This window comes from Channa argus, chromosome 3 (assembly GCF_033026475.1).
Source record: "Channa argus isolate prfri chromosome 3, Channa argus male v1.0, whole genome shotgun sequence".
NCBI lineage: Eukaryota > Metazoa > Chordata > Actinopteri > Anabantiformes > Channidae > Channa > Channa argus.
Window position 1 is genome coordinate 21,827,695 of NC_090199.1, and position 12,296 is coordinate 21,839,990.

General features: G+C 39.8%; 2 protein-coding genes across 3 annotated transcripts; one reads left to right on the plus strand and one right to left on the minus strand.

The window, feature by feature from the left end:
• Window positions 1-31: 31 nt before the first annotated feature.
• pi4k2a (phosphatidylinositol 4-kinase type 2 alpha) lies at window positions 32-6,961 on the minus strand. 2 transcript variants are annotated; one of them, XM_067497886.1, is made up of 9 exons: window positions 6,487-6,961; window positions 4,445-4,645; window positions 4,230-4,361; window positions 3,535-3,688; window positions 3,043-3,104; window positions 2,783-2,882; window positions 2,336-2,469; window positions 1,531-1,590; window positions 32-1,218 (listed from the first exon to the last, which is right to left on the minus strand). In XM_067497886.1, exons 1-9 carry the CDS (start codon window positions 6,823-6,825, stop codon window positions 1,057-1,059), a joined length of 1,344 nt encoding a protein of 447 aa, XP_067353987.1. In that variant the 5' UTR covers window positions 6,826-6,961; the 3' UTR covers window positions 32-1,056. The 2 variants fall into 2 exon arrangements, with proteins under 2 accessions (XP_067353987.1, XP_067353986.1); XM_067497885.1 differs by having other exon boundaries at window positions 3,535-3,715.
• A 1,372-nt stretch (window positions 6,962-8,333) lies between these two features.
• Window positions 8,334-12,033, plus strand: pgam1b (phosphoglycerate mutase 1b). The gene is made up of 4 exons (XM_067497887.1): window positions 8,334-8,738; window positions 9,708-9,982; window positions 10,095-10,275; window positions 11,389-12,033. The coding sequence occupies exons 1-4, from the start codon at window positions 8,600-8,602 to the stop codon at window positions 11,556-11,558; spliced, it is 765 nt and encodes a 254-aa protein (XP_067353988.1). The 5' UTR covers window positions 8,334-8,599; the 3' UTR covers window positions 11,559-12,033.
• The last annotated feature ends 263 nt before the right edge of the window (window positions 12,034-12,296 follow it).

Here is a 12,296-nt window from a genome sequence, read left to right on the forward strand (position 1 = left end):
ATTCACAACTCAAAAACACAAGTCATCTGTATTCATTGAATATGTTTTAATCTATCATTAAATATTACATACAAATTATACAGTGCATTGTCACAATACATTTTATGTCAGTTTAGTACAGCAGGAAGTGACTTCAATGTTTGCTTAGGTCCATCTCACAAGCCTGAACACTAACAGAAATGACCATGGCTGAGACAAACAGGAGCTTATAAACTGGGAATCACCAAATTCCTACCTAGTCTGCCGACTTGCAGACAGAATTATTTTGTCTTCTTTACCAATGATTTAACTCATCAGTTGGAGAAAACAAATTTGACAAGACAGTTGTACTACTCTGAGCAGTTTTTTTAAATTTAGCCTACAATGTCCTTGCCTTTCAACATCACCCCAGATGACGTGCAGATGAAGTTTGACATGAAGCACTCAGAATGCAATGAGTAACCATGAAACTAGCTCACGTGGCTTGTGGTCATTGCATAAAGTCTACACAGAGTGCCCAGTTCCCAAATTTATAACCCCAATGAACAGGGTCTGATTTGTTTTAAAATAAAATGGTGATCTTTAACTTGGCTGCTTTCATCAGCCCAGGACATTTAACTGCATGGAGGATGAATTTGCAGGTGAACAATAAGAGGCAGAGAGGTATGAAAAAAAAAAAAACATGGAATGCAACACCTTCCATCCAAAAACAAATGTATGGGAGGCTTATGACCGGTGTGCGTGTTTATGTGCACCCCCAAGTCCAACTAAACACCTGACATCTCACTGAAAACTTCCTCTCTAGCAAATCTTCATCACTTAACCATTTTATTTCCTCATTGACATTTACACAAGGCACAAAGGCAAACTGGAATTTATGTTGTGAAATTTTTCTCCTCTTGTGGCCTCATCTGTCTCCACCCACTCGCTGACTCACTGTCTAATGAAAATCTCCATAAGGAGAGGAGGGGTGGTTAATAGTTATTTCCATTTTCAGGTGAGACACTTATGCTCTCAGATTCTGTCCTCTCTTCCACATGCACATCACTTTCCAGCTTCCTGCTGTTCCTCTTTTTCCTACCACCAGGTGAAAAAGGGTCTTCTGCTCTGGAAACTCTGTGTGTAGGATTCACTGTTGGCTCTCTGAGGTGCTCTGGCTGTTTCTACCATTACGGGGGGCATCTGGACCAACTGGAGAGGTGTTTTACCATCTTTTACGGCTTGGCACAAGTTCAGAATCTAATGAGGAAAACAGTATGGAGTAAAGTTACACTGGTACAGAGGGACACAGCAATGTTACAGGAACAGTTTGGCCAGAAGTACTTTAAAGAATAACTGGTGGATGCTATGGGAACTGGCTTAGTTAACATCACAGAAGATGGAATTTGCAGTGGTAAAATTCTGTAGTAATACAGTACGAGCCTTTCATACTGTATGCTGAAGAGAAAACTTTGGGTCTTTGTCCCAAACTTTATGGAGGGCACTGTATAGCGTCTCCTAATACTGTCACAAATGTAGCCGTTTAGGCAGTGTTTAAAGGAGAAAACTCACCTGCCCCCTCATTACAGCTACTTGTTTGTGAAACTGTCCTCTGTCGAACCCGGGATCTTTCTATGAGACACACAGGACAATGCATGTATGTTATACATCAAGTATACAGCTACACACTGAATCATCCTACTCTCCATTTTGCATTTTCCGAATTTGTGAAGCCGCATCAGATACATTCATGAAGGACTCCATAGGTTTGATTAGAAAATGATGTCAATCATATTTTATAGCCTTTGTTGTCACCAGATCTTAACTGACTTGAACACCTGCTGCAAGTGAGATTTTGGACTGACATGTTAGACAGCTCACCCCACCACTATCAGCAAAACACAAAACGAGGAAATATCTTTTGGAGGAATTCCATCTTGGAGACTTGGAAAATCAATGCCAAGGTGCATTTAAGCTGTTCTGGTCACATGTGGTGGCTGTTATTTTATTTTAATTTGTCAATTAGCTGTAACAGCATTATTTCTAAACTCAAGTGGAGCAGATGATTTTTGTGTATAGTAAATTACAATCAGGTTACATAGACTACACTGGATATAAAGCCTAAATGTAGTGCTATAAAACTGAGTGACCGTTCATTATATTTTAAATGGTTAAACATTTCAGTTTTTGAAATTAAATAAATTAATTCTACTGAGCTTTGACAAAAAATAAATAAATGTTGATTAAATCAACAGGATTTGTATTAAAATGGTTAGTGATATTGACCAAGGTTTTTCTACAGTTTTGTTTTCTACAGCAATTAATACTTCACTCTCAACAAAGACATTACTGATTACGTTTATAAGTCCCTCCATACCTTGAATAATTCATATAGGTCCTCTTCCAGGTCTTTGATGAAATTTGGATCAGAGAGTTTAGGCAGAACTAGCTCCCTGATTTCCTGGGAGAAAGGAACTTTGGCCTGGGAAAGCCACGCCCAATAAAAAGGATCTGGTGATTGGACAGTGAAATTAATTAAATTACCGACTTGTTGACAGTGATTAATTCCGTGATGGATCAGCTGACATATCAGGGTAAAACTCATAACTAAACAGCATTTTATCAGTAAGGAATCTTTAGAGAAAGTTTAGATACAATGACAATGGAATGAAATAATAACAAGGCATAGATTTGCAGAAAATATAAATAGAAGACATATAGAACATTAAGATAAACTACACGACAGGTGTAACAGAGATGCTGTATCAGATTTCACTGGACGTGCCGCTGAAAGAACAAATACAAAATCAATGCACATGCTTACAGGCTCTCCAGGAGTCAGGGTGTTTGAGAGGGAAGGCGAGGCCATTGTCTATGGCTGCCAGTTTTATGATAGGATCCTTTACTACCACCCAGTCTGTGTCCTGAAGAGAGAGGGCCGTGAAACAGGCAGGAATGCAATTTTACATATTTCTTTTGAATAAACTTGAATAGAGCATCAACACATCAGATGATAAGCCATAGAATCACTATTTTAAAAAATGTGTCAAGATTTTAAATATGTTCCAGTCTATGTATCCTCACCCTGTTCCCTACGGGGTCCATGGGACAGTCATACTTTAGCAGCCAGTTGTCATTTCCTCTATCTGCAATAGCATAAAACAGAATAAAATTCAATGCAGAGTAACATCGTTTGTCATAATTATATTTGTTTCTTTCTGCAGGACGGATTACAGGATGTAATGACTGTGTCTGTATTATACATTTCCCTATAAGTTACAGCTATTTAGTTGTAACCACCCAGTTACCAACCAGTTCACCAGCCCTGAAATGTATTAGTATAAGAAGTGGTGGAAAATGCCAATACTATTGTACTTAAGTACTGTAGTATAATGTTAATCAAGTAAGTATACATACATACATACACACAGTACATATATGTTTCTGTTTACAGAATGTATATACACATACATATATACACACTGTATTCTAATGTTGCCATTGCTTTACTATGCTGAGAATACTGCCTGAAGTGATGATCCATCTCTGATAGTGCTTAGCAGGGTGACTACATGCCTGTGTTTCTGATGATGTAATCAAGTACTACAAGCCGCTCAAACTGCAGCTGGAGCTGACGGTTGGTGTTTTCGGGCAAAGGGTCTGTTTCAAATTTCCGCAGCCAGAAGTCTGCATCCTTGTACCCATCAACAAAGAGCTGGAAGGATCCAACCTGATGGACGCAAAATAGATCAAGGTGCTGTGTTACAGACAGCAGTTAGTGATTGTTAATAACGTTCTGAACTGAGTTATGGTGTTAAGCAAATGTGTTGCTTATCAATGCAGTTTTTGATTGAAAGTCCCAGAACAGACACCAAAAAGGATGCTGTGATAATATTTTTCACTGAACTGGTGTTACCAATATAAAGAATATACTTTGACTCTTTGCTGTAGTTTAAATATTTATGCAGACCACAGGCAATTATTGCAATGTTATTGTTGTACTATAATATGCAATTTTCTGGCTAATGCATCCATGTAGTGCATTTCAGTGCAGCTACAAGGACAGATGATAGCAGGAATAAATCATTAACAGTAGATATTACAAATGATTGCCTGGCAATTATTTGCAGTAATTAAGTGGACAAAGGGGTTATGGAAATACTTTCAGAGAAAAACCAAGAATTGACTGAGAATAAAGTAACAAGATACAAAGTAACTCTTAGAGTTCACTAAACTTTACAGAATTTGTTAACAACAGCTAATCAAGTTACCTTGGGTGGCAGTCCAATCCTGTGGAAGCGCTGGCCGACTTTAGGCACCTTTTCCAGGGCTAGCCTTTTTCCTCTAGACTTGACCCTGTCTATGGCACTGTAGTTGAATGTTTCACTAGCTAAGTATACCACCTAAGGAAGAAAAGATTTTTTTAGGACAAGGGAAAGGTGCTCTGCTCATGAGACGCTAAGACAGCTAATGTGTGTGTCTATACCTTGGTCCTGGGAACAATGTTGAGCTCCAATTTCTGATCAACCAGGCTGGCCCCAGCCTCTGAGAGGTAACCCTGGTTGAGGACCAAACAGTCACGGCCAAAACAGCAGGGACAACACAGTTTCTGGAGCCACTTTGTCCATTTGGGGTTCAGTTGGCCATAAGGCTCTTCATTTTTGGGTTTGAAAACACCAATGATTTTCTGTGGAAGAAGACGGTGAGTAAAGGCAGACAGATGTTTTTGATGAAGAAGAAAGTCTGGTTGTGTGTGATACTTGTATTTAAATAAAAAAACCAAGATTTGCCTTTGCAAATTTGAAAACATGTGAATCGCAGAGCATACAGCAGTACAGTACAGTGTATTAATGCAGCATTTAAATAAAACATTTAATACAGTGCAAACTTTTCACTGTTGAAATGTACTGTCACTAAAATAAAGTGAATTGTGCACAGCAAAATCGTTCTGAAAAGTGAAACTTAATTTTAAAGCCTATGTCAGATCGGTATTTGGTACGCAAACGTCACTTCAAGGTGTATATAGAAATCCCATATTGCATCATGCTAATAAACACACGATTACAACATGAGGACTGGTAGAAGAAAAATATATCCTCACAGAGACCGAGCACATGACCACTAAGCAGGCTGCTAAGTAACTAATGAAACTTTAGAGGTGTGGGATAAAAACCTCACACAGTGAGCCTCAAGTATTTGAGAGATTGCCATATGGACTGTTTGGATTATCTTATCTTGAACTGACTAGAGGGGCTGGGGAACAATGAAAATGAAAATAGCAATGATTTGGCTACAGAATCCAAAGACATGCTTCCTTCTTTGAAAACGGCTATTCACATATTATGAAACAGTGGTCTCTGAGTTAATCAGAATTTTTAGTAGTTGGCTCTGGTAAGACTGATCAAAGTTTGCTGTCATTAATCTTGAATGATTAGAAGGGGACAGGTCATGTTCTGGAAAGTGATAAATGGAAGGAATGCTGAAAATGTATAATGGTCATCTGTTGTTTGATTGAGTGAGTGAGTGAGTGAGTGAGTGAGTAGCAGTTTGAAAATGTAGACTTGCAAAAATAAAGTAATTACAAAGGCTGCAACAAATCAGACAGCTATGCTCAGCATCTTCTGGTTAATTAGATGCTGTTATTCACACTTTGTTCTTCATACAGAGACACAGAAAAGCAATAAATAGGAAAACTACCCAAAGTAACATTACTTGTTATCTGTGTTGTTGTTGTTGTTGTTGAGGTTACAGTGCCAGTTATCATTGGTGGAGGTTTAATGATAAACTACTCCCCTCATCCTCTCATCAAAAAGATCTAAAATGATAAACACTGCCCGGCACAGCCTCAGTCCAACTAGTACTAAAGGCATTTTAATAGGACCTAAGAAATGGATCAAATAAGTGTCAATTATGTTTTCAAGAAATCCACTCAATGTATCTTCTCAAACTTTAAAACTTTTCTAGTAATCTTGCTCATTAACGTGATCACAAACAAGCCGACTAGAGGCTTCAACATGACCTGTACACTAACCAAAGACAGAGGGTCTCTGTTTATCACCCTACATCCCACAATCCCTACACTTTTGGTAGGTGCTGTAGAAGGACTTTGACATCATAGAATTAGATTGCTCAATTATCGGAGATGACTTCTTCTTCTTATTGTTGCTGTGTGTGTGTGTGTCTGTGTCTGTGCCTGTGTGTGTGTGTATGTGTGTGTGTGTTACGGTAGTGCCAGGAAATTCATTAAGAACTTTAGACTTTGGTGAAAATAAAGGTGGTATTCTCCTCTAATCTTGTTAATTAGCTTCAGTTGGAAAATATAAGTGAATGTTGTGTTTGCATGTCTCACAACCTATTTGCCAAGTCATCACAGGCTAAGTTAAGAGGCCTTTTCTAGCTACTTCAACATTTTCATAAACAAATTATTTGATGCTTCCAGTCCTGAGGTTGTCGCATTACAAACACCACCTCAGGTTTCATCAGTCTGCATGACAGCAACGTAAGTAGTAAGTACGCTGAACTTCTTACCCCTTGTGAGTCTTTGACAAAATAGCTTCCACTAGATCCCTGGTAGATCCTCTCCGGATAGATCCCCTCCTCTATGGCTCGCTCGGCCTTTCGGATAATCTCTCTGAACTCTGGGTCCTCCGGGAACTCGTTTCTGTGCGGCTCTCGCGGTGAGTTCCCGCGGTCCCGGTCCAACAACGGCTGTCTCTCCCGGCTGCGTCCTGGACTCCCGGCCGGGATACGCACCACAGAGCCCGGAGTGCTTCCAAAGGCGCCCCGCGGGCTAGTGGGCTCTGTGGGACAGTAGCTAAAGTCACCGGAGTCCCGGAGCGGAGAGACAAGCGGACTCGTCTCGTCCATGACTTTTGAGGTTGGCAAGCTGTTAATTTAACTCCTGACAAACGATATAGGAGAATAGAAAGCGGAACGGTTGTTATGTTGGCTAACACTGATGCTGGCTAACAAGGAACAAACAAAAAAAGGAAAATCAGATGACTGTCAGCTTCCGGAAAGAGGCAGGACCCGTTGATTGTTTGGATCTTTAACCAATCGGCGTCCAACTACTCCCCTTAACGCTGGTTCTCTAGCGCTGATTGGACACAATTATTCTGCCCATGGAATGCACGTGACAGCATAGTCAACCAAATCGGGTAACTGCGTAAATACAAACAGCCTTTGATAAAAATGTCTGATTACGAGACCGAGAAAATAATCATTTAATTTCTATTTGTCGGACTTGGTAAATCTTTTGACTGCAACATAATTTTGCTTAACGCGCTCAATTTATTACCTCAAAATGTTCAATACAGTCATTCCTTTGTCCCAAAAAGGTGTAATCAGTGTTACTTAAACCAAAACAAACTGTTACTGAGATCAGTTTTGGCAAATGACATTCCTTGTGATTTACGTTTAGCCATGTTTTCAGTGAATAATAATAGCGTTTGTCCATAATCGGGTTTGTTCATCAATGTTAATGGGCATTCTAGGTAACACTCAGGCTACTTTATGAGCATTGTTTTGGTGAGACGCAAAATAGTATAGTATTACATCTGTAGTGCTGTGCTGTTGACTCGTTTCCCCTTAACAAAGAAATTAAAAGTACATGATGGACCATTCACTCCTCACACGTTTTTAATACTAAAATAAATAAGTCAATGCCAAATGAACAATGAGTAGATCTACAATCGTTCCACATGATGGTCTTTGAACTCTGGACTCCATATACGCGTTAAATAATCAATAGAAAACTAATTTATTCTAAAGGTTAGGGGCACATGTATGAGGCTCTCTCAACCTCGTGTCATATTCAAGTAAATACGTTTGCAGCAGGGCAGACTGGGATTGTAAGGAGGGTTTTTTGAAGGCCTCCCTTAAACCACAAGAACTACCAAACTTCACCATCTAGTGACTCATATCTGGGGAAGTCTGAATCATGTCTCAAGTCCACGAGGTCCTCCTAAGATCTCTGATCATTTCTGTTAATCGAAACCACGTTTAAATGTAACATTTGTTATACTCCTGCATAACAATTAATTAATCACCTAACACTAATCAAGTCTTAGGTCTCTCTGATCTACAACACACTATATGTGCAATAATAGGCACTACAAAATAGAGTAAATTACGTGTGTTGTTGTTTGAGATGTTTGTAGCAGTATCTTGTGATTGTCTTTTATGTGTATGTGTAATTTATGTGCAAGTTAATAAATTTTTTCTTTCTTACTGCGTAAATCTTTCAAGTTAGTGTTTTTCTAGTTTTTTCCAATTGATGTAGTAACGCCAGGATGTACAGCTGTGGACGTGCCGCTGTGCGCATCCCCCTACCCCCCACCTCCTCCAGGGCTCAAAGCTCGCTCTCTGATTGGTGGAAACCAGCAGGAAGAGCGAAAGAGAGCTCGCGACGACGGCCGTGAGATCTGTCAAGTTCAGCCAAACCAGCCACTTCTTCAAGCGCTGCATCAGACTCGCCATCACGCCACACCATACCACCAGCAATACTGCATTCGCTTATCCGTATCTGTCTTTAGGGTTGCAGCCAAGAAAGGATACATCTGCAGACGTTGTTGTCACAGTTAAGAAAGAGTCACTTACCCCAAAGTTCCGGAAATATAGCGTAAAGAACATCGGTGTGAGGATGGCTGCGTACAAACTGGTCCTGATCCGCCATGGAGAGAGCAACTGGAACCAGGAGAACCGCTTCTGCGGCTGGTTTGACGCAGACCTGAGTGTGACCGGGGAGCATGAGGCAAAGAGAGGAGGCCAGGCCCTGAAAGGTACGGTACCGGATAATGTCGTAATCAGGTTTTCTCTCGGTCGTTGGATTAGGCCATTACGAGCCGCCGTTAATGCAACTCGACCGGATGGAGAAACAGGTAGTCGGCCTATTTCGACAGAAATAGCCAGCAGCAGCATAAAACGAGAGTAGTCACAACGTGTCTGTGTTTATTAGACGAGAGAAGAGCAAAATTATTTGACCAGCCATCTGTCCAGCTGGCACAGACCGCACTGTCTCTGCTGGACACGTATTGCCCTGAGTCCTCGGTGAACCCAAACTGCGGCCCTTGATGCAAAAACCATCATCATTTGTATTTGAGTCTTGATTTGTCTTTGCATAAATAAATTGTGAAGTGAATTTCTCAAGTAACACGAGCAGACACTCATTGACTGTCAGTAGACCAGGAATGGGGTCCTCATTACAAACATTCACTTCAAATCATTGACCTTGAGTCATTTGGCACATACTTATTTTCCAAAGCAATTTACACTCATCCGGATCCACTTGGCATTCAGTGTTTTGCCCAAGATGCGGACTGGAGTTTTACCTGAAACATCATGTTGGGCGGTTGGTCTCATTCATTAATAGTGTAATAACAGTTTCCACCTGACTATCAAAGAAAAACAAAAGTAATTTTTTTCATAAAAAATATATCTTCCAGTAAACAAGTATGAATAGACATAATTATAATTAAAAATGTTGTATTTCCTCCATCAATTCTGTGCAGTACACACACACACCTGCTGGTCCTCTGCAGGCAAACCCCGAGCCTGCCTGTGTCCCATGATGGCCACAAAAAAATCATACGTATAAACATAATTATAGATGAATAAAGATGCTGAAAAGCAGTTAAATGTTTTTCGATATAACATAAAAAAATTAATTTTATTTGAATCCAGCACTTTTCTCTCTGTTTCCAATGAACATTCACATTTGCTTCTTCTAACCCTTTTCCTGATTCACCCAGATGCTGGTTATGAATTTGACATTTGCTACACCTCTGTGCTGAAAAGAGCCATCCGCACCCTGTGGTATGTTTTGGACAGCATTGACCAGATGTGGGTACCTGTCCATCGTACCTGGCGCCTCAACGAGCGGCACTATGGTGGCCTGACCGGTCTGAACAAGGCTGAAACAGCAGCCAAACATGGAGAAGCCCAAGTTAAGATCTGGAGGCGTTCTTTTGACATTCCTCCCCCACCCATGGATGAAGGGCATGACTTCTATGAGGCCATAAGCAAGGTGACAGTCCAAGTAGACAATAAACAATTGTATATTTCTTATATCTACTATTTCTTATATCTACTGTCTGAACTACTATGACAACATTAAGTATGTCTGGCTTCTGTTGTAGGATCGGCGTTATGCTGACCTGACGGAAGACCAGCTTCCCTCCTGTGAGAGTCTTAAGGACACCATCGCCAGAGCCCTGCCTTTCTGGAATGACGAGATCGTCCCCCAGATCAAAGAGGGAAAGAGGGTGCTGATTGCTGCCCACGGCAACAGTCTCCGGGGTATTGTAAAGCATCTCGAAGGTAAGATTCCAAGCTGAGAGATGTGGGAGGGAGCTGAGTGCTCAAAGTTCTCATCCCCCTTAATTTTCACACAGTTTGCATTTTTTAAATCAAGTAGTTAGCTGACGTATTATAAATCCTCAGTTTAAAGAATGGCAAATTTTTATATTACTAAATTATTAATTGATTACAGATGACAGAAGTGTCTTATGCATATCAGTAGTTATTGAGCAGAGTATTACGCTTTATTTTATTTTACCTTTTTAAGTAAATCAGAATTGCTTTTTTCAAAATAGTCCATTCTGAAGAGACTTCTATGCTGCTTCAAGTGAAAACTGTCTAAGAGGTGGTCTCCCAAATGACAGAAAGAAAAATTGGGTATTTAATTTCTACTGGGAAAATGTGTGTCCATTAAAATCCTGGCTACTTCTGTTTCTGGTGGCATAGGACATTAACTTTCTGTGAATATAAATACCAGATATAAGTATGTCATTCTTTCAATTTGTATAAAAAACAATCACACACTGTAAATAATGAAAGGATTTTAACATTTCCAAAACAGAGTGCAAGTACATTGACACAGTTGACCACAAAAGTAGGCATGAAATCACACGGGGAAAACGTGTATATGCCCGAATTCATCAGATGCAGGGCATTGCTTCAAAAATTAGGGTCAAATAACTGACTACTACAGTGTTTTAGAGGTTGGATAGCATTAAGTATTTTCTATTGCAACTTCGCTGTTAGAGCAAATGTAAAAAGACGGTAAAATCAGTGAGGCCAATTCTTTGGATAGACAGCTTAGAAGATAGCACCTTTTCTTTGAACCCACCCATTTTTCACCTTTTGATGAATGTTTTCAGTCTAGAGCAAAAATAAAGGAAATGGCCTTAGTGTTCCAATACTTTTAGAGGGGAGTGTACACGTTGATGTTGAATATTATACATTGTCCCTAAAAATGAATGAATGAATAATTATTGTGTCTAAGGTTGGCAGCAAACTCACAAATACAACATGAGCCTTGTGTGCTCATTTTATTATTTTAAAGAATAATTGAAATGCTTCTTCACTCTGCAGATGCGTGAAATTAATATGTATGTTAATGGCTGTAATTTCTGTATTACTGTTTCCTAGGCATGTCAGAGGAGGCCATCATGGAGCTGAACCTGCCCACAGGCATACCCATTGTCTATGAACTAGACAAGAACTTGAAGCCTATGGGACCCATGCAGTTCCTGGGAGATGAGGAGACTGTCAAGAAGGCAATGGAAGCTGTGGCTGCTCAGGGCAAAGCCAAGAAATAAACTAATTCTCCTGCTGGAAGCTACAGTACAGATAGTTAATGTGCTGTTCAGTTATTGAGTCAAATCAAGGTCATTTACTGTTTGTGTCATCACAGACTTGTGCATGCACACATGCTCACACCATGTGCACTTTATGTGAAGAATACCCAGCTTTCACACAAACTTACAATCTGGTGTTTGATTTGCTGATTTTTACTTTGTGACAGACTGAAACATGCATTTAATTATAGACAATAGATTTTGACTGTAATAGGGTTTAAGCAGTGACAACAAATGCAAATTAAGGACCAGCAAATATTAGCTAACTGACTAACCATGTGGTCATTCTAGAGCATTCTTTCCCGTGACTCACTAAGACAAGTGTAACCTATAAAATAAGACTGGTTATCATCAAAAAGCAAGTTGAAATGCCCTGCACTGCTGATGTTTGCTGCGGCACTGTGAGAATAAAGAATAAATGTCTGTGTCAATGTCACTAAGTTTCCACTTTGTTCCTATTATTCATAAGGCAATAAAAAAAATAAACGGAGACTAAACTACAAACAATGTAATGTATGAATATGATTTTGGGTGTAGAGCACAAATCTCCCTCTGTCCATTATTCAGTATGACTGACTTTCACTAAGCCTTTGCATTTCTGTCAAAGCTTACTGAAATGTTATGAAGGAAATATGCCCTCTTAAAGCAACTGAATTTGTAGGGAAGACCAGGATTACAAACCTGTGTGTCAATTATTTT